General features: G+C 31.2%; 1 protein-coding gene across 1 annotated transcript; it reads left to right on the top strand.

Annotated features, from left to right (window-relative positions):
• The first annotated feature begins 4804 nt into the window (after positions 1-4804).
• On the top strand, positions 4805-8644 carry LOC124539053. Its single transcript, XM_047116375.1, has 4 exons — positions 4805-4961; positions 5488-5531; positions 7556-7700; positions 8115-8644. Exons 1-4 carry the CDS (start codon positions 4937-4939, stop codon positions 8552-8554), a joined length of 654 nt encoding a protein of 217 aa, XP_046972331.1. The 5' UTR covers positions 4805-4936; the 3' UTR covers positions 8555-8644.
• The last annotated feature ends 147 nt before the right edge of the window (positions 8645-8791 follow it).

The following is an 8791-nucleotide window of genomic DNA, read 5'->3' as shown; positions in this document are numbered from 1 at the left end:
ATATCTACAGCTATTAACTCAATTGTAATGAAACTTTAGTGTTTAGGTGGAAGTTTTATGTACAAAAACTTTTAAGTCATGTCCAAAAAGGTTTTTCTCAAAAGAAAGCGGGTCTGGTTAAATACATATAAATGAGTATATACAATATTTAATTAATATTTATTTTTTGTTTTAATTGCACTTACAATAGGTAAGTGTACTTAGTAAAAAGGTTATTGCTAAACTCTTTTGCCGTATGTAAATGAAGTCAGTGACTGATAGAGACCGCTTTGGACCAACATATTCCTATGAACGAATTTGATTTTCTCTTATCTTTTATTTTGATGTATGTACATCCAATCCACCCATATGTGTCATATCCCTTTAATTATAATAATTATTAAAAAATGGCGCTTTCATTTTACAATGAGTTCAAATATTATTGATTTGACAACTGGTGACTTCTTAACGCGTCGGTAAGCGCGTGGCCTATATATACTGCGTCGCTATGTTTCATTAATTTCTTCAGTTATTAACTAGACAAATAAATATTTGTAAGATTTTAATCTGTCACGTGCAGCAACTGGCGTTCTTAGAACGTAAGCTTAAATGCAAGGGCAAGAAACACTGCGCTCTAACACAAAAAAAAACATCGTAAGAAAACCTGCACGTGACAGATTAAACTTTGACAAATATATATATAACTCGCAGTGGAACAGCGTGTGGGATAAGGTTCGATCTTTGACTTAAGGACGAATTTGTTCAGCAGTGGGATGTAAACGGCCAGTCATTGTCAAATGCTCGGTAACGCACCTGCATATTAGTTAAGTTATTAATGGATGTCAGTATTCTCGTGTTTCACTTTTTTTTTACTTTATTATTATTGGTTTTCGAATTAGCTCTATTTATAGAGCACTGATGATGGTAACAGCAAAATGCTTGTAAAGAACACTTACTTCTGTTATGTTATATTAAATTATATCCCGATATGTATATAAATATTTTAATATATAATAAGATGATGATAAGTACAGTAAGTAATGTTAAAAATTATTCATATTAACTTGAATTGTACTAGTTAAATGTATTATTTATAGAAAAAATGCATACTAAATATTAGGGGAAAATTTGAGGAAAATAAAACCTACAGCAGAGACTCGTCCACTATTCCATTATCATGTGTTCTCTCAAGCGTTCTCAAGGCATTGTAGTTTCTTTGAGATATACTACATATAGTTTCTGTAGAAAATATTTTCATCTAGTATAGAACTTGTGATGTAGTTTGGTGTAGTCAAATGTACGAGGAAACGCGATGCAACTATTTTGTTAATTTGTTCTACTAGAACTATATTATACTAGAAATAAAGAAATACATTGCAATAAAATTAAAATCAATACTTATTTTTTTATATAAATCTTTATTTTCATAAAAAATATTGACATGATCTCCTGAAATGTACACAAGATAAACGTAATTCCGATTCTCTGGGTAAAAAAAATAACAACATTTCAACGCATGAGTGTATCCTTGTTCTCAGGAAATCATTATCAGTCAATCAAGTCTCTTGCTATCATCACCAACTTATTTCATCATAAATCACAACATCATCAAAAGCTATTTTCATTGTATTATAAAGAGAAACGCGGCGGCAAAGCCTGCTAGCCTTTGGACAAGAGAGACCGTGTAATTCGAAATCAAGAGATAAATATTGAATTTTTTCTAAAGCTATTTTTTTTATTATATGATTTTTAAATAGTGTTATTTCCAGTTTGGTTTTAAGTTACTCTATAAGAAAATTCTATATTGTCCAAAAATATTTTAATTTTATCATTAAGAATAGGCTGTAAGCAAAGTGTACCTTCGTGAAGAAATTTTATACTAGGCGCAACTTTGATGTATAAATAATTATAATATATAATTCAAATACATGTTGACATATTGAATTATCTAATAAATAAATAAAAAAAATGTCGGTAAAGAAGTTAAACTTCTTCAGGAATGAGACCTAGACATATGCTTATTAGTATTGCTGCATTTGTATCTTCACATAGATGTGGTTCGAGTCTTTGGTGTATTTTATCTCTAATTAGTGCTTATTATTTTAGTGTGTGTGCAACCTGCATGTTTCACTAAACATTATCACAACACACGGTTAACAGCGATGGTATGAGTATAGAAGAAAACCTAAAGTAATTTTTTTCATAATAAACTATAGCATCCGAAAGCAAACTCGTGACGCCCACCGAAGTGACGTCGAAGGTACTCTTGACTTTTAGTAGGTATTACGGTGAGTTTTGGTCCACGCACGGGCGAGTTTTATATAACCCTGAATTTCATATTGGGGAAATGTGTAAAACGTTTTTCCAGCAAGCAAAAAAATGGGTGATAATTGAAATAAAATTTGGTAGAATTTAATCCTAAAAATTTCATTTGATCTGATTGTCCGACAATGTTTTTCTTCATTGTTGTAAAAGTTAAGTAGTATTTGCCTGGGTATGATATCGCAATTTCCGTTTAAGATTCACGTGGTATAGCCATTAAGTAATCTTGGCGTTAAAACAACAACATGTCATCGGTAAATCATCGACCTTGCATTAGATTGACGCTCGTGCTTACAAGATGTACCTGGTACCTTCAAATCTCTTCAGTCTTAACATCAGTCAGAAATGCACTTGCCTTTCTGACTGATGTTAAGCCTAATGTAAGATGAATAGAGATAGCAAAAAAAACCATTCAAATTAGATTATACGAGTATTTGTTAATGCAGTTTGACGAGAGTCAACAGAGAGAGTATATCAAACATTTGACTTCTGTAGGTGATAATTAGAGGCCTGTGACATTTGCGGTCTTACTCATAAACGATATGTAGCGGCTGTTCAGTTAAACACTAATGCATCTCTTTCTGTCACATTGATTTGCCATTCAAACGAAAGAGTCACACCATCGTTCCTCTAATCAATCCCTAAAAAACATTTATTGGTAAAGCAGGTATTTAACTCGTTGACATTTTCTACTTAAATGTCAAGTGAGATAATACAAATAACAAAAAAAATCTTAATTGGTTCAGTATAAAAGGGAACTGAAAAGAGTAATAAAAATACATACATCTAGGCGTCTTGTATGTTTCTTTTGTATTGAATTAAATTACATGTTTACATTGAAAACATTACTCCGTTCGTTCTCTAAGTAGAATGAATGCGTAGGCGACCTTTACAATATTACAGCCAATACTAGCCATTAGCCCTGAATCTTGTTCACATGAAACAAAGGTATTATAAATGATAAATAAGAATTTAACTTAATCTTATCTCTAAATTATATCAAGGAGCAAGTCTAAACATGTATAATAATATGTTATGGTGAGAGATTTCTGACATTGTGACGTAGCATACTGTGTGTCCTGTGCATATCCGTGCAAATACAAGTGCGGATTGGATTTGATGGGAAGCGTGTCAAGAACTGCTTTACTTGCTTTCTGAGACAACTCTGCTAGCTCCTGTACTCCGGGCTGATAGTGAGAGATACTTCACAGAAAAAATCAAGAAGAATTTTACTGTCCCTAACCCGGGGCTTGAACCCAGGCTCTCGAAGTCTGTGATTATAACCTAACGAAATATTTATCATGTTCCAAACACGATTATTGCGTAAGAAAGTCACATATTTGTATATATATTTAAGTACGTACATTCATGAATATTAATGTGACCTCTGAGATGTAAGCACACGGGGTCAAGGTCGAATGTTCTTTAATGTGGTAATTGATGTATTCGGATGATACGCATCTAGAGATATTACATATCGAACATGAGTTACCAATAATGATTGTACTCGTAAACATTATATCCATCATCCTAGAGCTGTCATCTACATAAAGTCACTTTTTTATTATGTAGGTAGGTGTTTGGTTAAACGGACCACCTGATGGTAAGTGGTCACCACCACCAATATAATGATTCTTATATTGGTGGTGGTGACCACTTAGAAATACTTACCTTACTTACTTACCACTTAGAAATATTAAATATTCTTTACATAGCGTACCAGCCTTTTGAACGATGATGTTTAGCTTATTGTGCCTGTAGTTTTAAGTCACTCTTCAAACAGGAACAAGACATTAGTATTGTCTGTTTGGTGGTAGAGTAGCTGATAAGTGGGTGGTATCTACCTAGCAGGCTTGCACAAAGCTAACATCAAGTAAACGTTAATCAGAAAAGTCTTTTTGAGTCTCTTACGTAAATTCAAAATGTGTATTACATCAGTATTGATACATATTATTGAGAAATCTTGAACTTAATGAATGAAATTAAAATTGCTAAACAGAGAAGCATACCTCAAGTTATTTTTAGCATTTGAATTGAATTCTTAATATATGAGACAGTTTTGTGAAAATCGTTTGAAACCGGAATAGAGCAATAAAATCTTTTTAAAATACAGAAGTGATGTCCCAATGCAAGCCTAAGGCGTCCTTTTCCTCTAAGGAGAAGATTTTGAGTTTATTTCATCAAGCACACGAGGCAGAATTATTAGTATTCCATTTAGTGGTACCATATTTTTTAAGTACGTGGTATGTAAACAGACCACCAAAGCTCTACAACCGTTAAAATTTTGTAATTGTATCATTAACATACATCGATCCGAAATTCAAATAAGATTTCAACGAGCCATTAGGTATCATCGCATTCCATTAAAACATTTCGAACGGTAGGACAAGATTTGTTAAAGATTTATTGCGTATTTCGTATTTTATAATAAAACATATGAAGGCTATGGCATAGTTTACGATTCAGTAAAAATTTCTTATACCTTACACGTTGCTTTGGCGATAAAGTGTGGGAACTTTAATGGAAATATTACGCAAAAAATATTTAGTAATAGATTTTTTGTGCTATAAGAAACATGTTTTGTTTCATAAAAATTGATAATATGATCAGGTGCAGAGAATGATACCTAACAGACATGTACGCTACTTTGATATATATAGGTATGTATAGCTCTTATATAAACAACTAAATTTAATAATTATAATAACAGAATCAATTCAACTTTACATTCTGATGATAAAAAAGCGTGGAGTTAATACCTGTTGACTTCCAAGCATGATACATTAATTGAAATAATTGTATTTAATTAACATGACGTTGTATTTTTAAATGTTAAAAAAGAGTAACTACTGAGTTTCTTGGCGGTTCTTCTCGGTAGAATCTACTTTCCGAACCGGTGGTAGCTTCATTTAATTGTAAAATGACGATTCAAAAGTGCTTATAAAAGCCTACTTGAATAAAGTTTATTTTGATTTTGATTTTGATTAAGAAGCATCGTAATTTGTAGAAAAGTTTCAACTTATTTAAAGGTGAGGATTTTTAATATTAGGATTAGTCTAGGTATTCTAGTTGACCTTAATACGACGCTTAGGTAACCGTCGAACCTTACTTTTCAATCAACGTTTTTTAATCGACATCGTAGCTCGCTAAAAATAGCCTTCGAATAATTCGAATTCTGCTTTTCAGCTTCCTTACTGATACCGTATCCTACAGTTCAGCATTTTATTTGGGTAATTTTTTTTTATAATACTTAAATAAGAGACAGGTATTTTATGTTTGTATGTATTTATCTATCTGTACTAATATTACAAATGCAAAAGTAACTCTGTCTGTTCACTCTTCTCTTCTCTTCAAACCGCTGAACCGATTTAAATTAAATTTGGTATGGAGATCGTTCTAGGCCCGAGAATGATATAGGTTAGTTTTTTTACTCACTCCTCGAGTTGGTAACTGTTTGTGTGCTATAGCTAAAGTTTGACAAATTTCCAGTGGTTAAAACTGTATGTATGTAATATAAAACATACTTATACAATTGATATGTTGAGATTTTATGTTCTGTTGAAAAGCAGAAATGTCTTATGAATATTTTTTATTGGTTGTAATCGAGCGGATAGAGCACGTGGATTTAACCTGAAGGTCATGGGTTCAAATCAGGTGCTTGCACCAAATATTTTTGATGTGTTTAAATTGTGTTGTAATTCGTTTTGTGCGTGTTATAGAAAAATCCTTAAGTGTAGAGAAGATCTTGACCGATTGTTACTGATAAATGTGCAGTTCTTATTTAAAAAACATCTAATTTACTAAATTCGAAACACATACAATTATACGTAAAGCCGAAATCTGCAAGCGTACCTATATTCAATCTTCTATCGTACCGTCACTTGTTCTATGTGTATTTGTTTATAGTATATACATATATGTTGTATATGGAAAGTCTAAATATATATGCAATGATATTATAGCAGTTATTAGTATATAAATATATCGCTGCAACTGTTAGTATTTTATAATAATTAAGAATAATATTTTTTCTGTTTCTTTTATGTTAATTTCAATGTTTCAACTGTTGTCCCATAACGCCTGTTGCATTTTACATTGTGTTTCTTACGTCATGATTTTTAAAATTTTGGGGAATGGAAATATAAAGAAAATATACAGTTTAAATTCATGTAGCAAGCTTTCAAGGAAAATAGGGATTTCAGCTCCGCCAAGCGGTTAAATTGTAATGTCATTCGGATCATGAGATCAATTTATAACGAGTAGGCGGCTCATTATTGTAAGTAAAGGTCAATGTGTGAGGCGTCAATATCAAATATAAATTTCACTCTATATTTCAGCAATTCCAAGAGTTTCTAAAACGCTGACATTTAAAAAAAAATTTTTTAGAAACGATTTTAATGAAATTTATTAATATTTATGAAAATTTCTAAAAATAGCATTAGCTATCACATTGTTTGAAAAATTAATTGGTTTGGTTAGTTGTGATTGTTTATTCAGACCGATCTGATAGTTAATTTTAATATATTCATTTAATTACCTAGGTAATTAATTGAATGTGACAAAGTTCATGAAAAAACACATTGAAATTTTCTGCAAAATTGCATTTTTTTGCGCCCTGGGGACATAATATAATAATTGGATTCTGTTGCTATCATATGTTGCTATATATATCATCTTACTTTTTGTGTCCCAGTTTTTAGAGTTGGTGCATCAGATTAAATACATAGCGGATCTTGGTGCCATAGCGGGGCACTGCTGATGAATTTATAAGTTTTCCTGCGCTTATTCTCTGCGAACAAAGTTTCTTTTCCAGCAAGTGGTCCATCTGTCAGGCCATTTAAAAATGTCTAAGCATATAATTAGCAGTACATGAATTGGTGCAGTATATTAATAAAGTTAATGACGTAACAAAAGTATAGTGTTTAACCTTATAGTATTTAGGAATAATGGAGATTTCTAATTATACAATTGGATCATTTGTTCTGGAGATTACCTGCTACATAAAAACAAACAACATTTTAACGCTTTATAATATTAGTACAGATGAATGAAAATATTATGCCAAAATATAACTTTCATTTAAATCATTAATTACAACGCAGTTCACATTTTATGTAATGACGTTTCTTTAAAGGTCGAACAATATCCATGAAAGGAAATCCAATATATATTTTCTTCGAATAAGAAATCGAAAAAAGTTTTAGCATTTTTGAACATGGCTCCGTATTTATTAAGGCCCACGTGTCTTTTTCAGCCATTACATTGGTGCTTACTCGCAGATATTTGCAATCACACGTGGATACCAGAGTGCGGAACGGAAAATGAAGATGATATATACGATAAGAGATTGTTTATTGACGAATGCGATATGTATGAATATAATTGTGATTTTGAGACTGGTATGTAACTCTTAAATTAATAATAAACTCAGGCTAACTAACTGACCGACTGCATTCGATTTTTGAATCCGTTATAAATATAATAAATTTACATATCGTTATGTGACTTTGCCAGTAGTTCTACAAAATGCACAACTAACAACCTCTGTTATTCATGCGTAGATATTTTGGTATATGTACCGTGTATTACATAAGCATTGAGTAAAATAGGGCTATTTTAATATTTCAAACAGACACTCCAATTTTATTATATGTACAGATTAAATAAACATAAAAATATCTATCATGTTGTTTTAAATCTATATTCAATTTGAAATTTGCCTTATGTTAATATAATTAAATTAAATTCCTTAAAGATTTGAATAGAAATGTATCTTTGTATTCATATTTATTTTCGATACTGTTTGTTCACAGATTATTTTGCTATAAATTATTCTGATTGTTTCAATTTACCGACCACGCCCTGCCCTCCAATACCCACATGCCCATCTATTCCTACATGTCCGGATCACAGATTTCACAGAATGGGACAAAAATTTAAATTCCCTCCAACGAGAAAACTCGCCAAGAAACCGAGAAGCACAACGAAAGTGTCGTTACCTATTCACATGTTGAGAGGAAGGCGGCGATATTCGCCAACATGGAAAAAGAAAAAAAGAAAAACGACTAAAGTAACAGTAAAGATGTCTTCGAATAAAAATGTAAAGAAAACGAGTGTAGCGAAGGTCAAACCCACCATTTTAAAAAAAAGAGTTACAAAAAGTGACAGGAAACTTAAAAAGGTTTTTAAAGGGTTAATTAAAAAACCAGAGCGGAATAAGAAACGGGATGAATCCAATGATTTTTTAGAATAGTGTAATGTGTAAGGATATAATGTAATCTGTTTTCGAAATAGAAATGTAAAACTTTTATGCATTTTTTTATTTCGTTTTTATCGGTTTTAAAGTATTACAATGTGCAGTATATAAATATATATTTTATATTCAATAAAGATACATGTTTTTATTTTTATTTTGATTAAAACGTCAAGGAAGCAAGCAAAATGAAACGTACTATTAATTAATTTTTAAGCAAGTAATTGTGATATAATG

Source organism: Vanessa cardui, chromosome 21, assembly GCF_905220365.1.
Source record: "Vanessa cardui chromosome 21, ilVanCard2.1, whole genome shotgun sequence".
NCBI lineage: Eukaryota > Metazoa > Arthropoda > Insecta > Lepidoptera > Nymphalidae > Vanessa > Vanessa cardui.
This window is presented reverse-complemented; position numbering and strand designations above follow the sequence as displayed.

Excerpts from the sequence above, each read along its gene's own strand:
- LOC124539053 (XM_047116375.1), top strand. The coding sequence starts at position 4,937 with ATGTACGCTACTTTGATATATATAG. Across the intron at positions 4,962-5,487 it reads CGCTACTTTGATATATATAG|CTTCCTTACTGATACCGTAT; the intron begins GTATGTATAGCT and ends TCTGCTTTTCAG. Across the intron at positions 5,532-7,555 it reads CAGTTCAGCATTTTATTTGG|CCATTACATTGGTGCTTACT; the intron begins GTAATTTTTTTT and ends TGTCTTTTTCAG.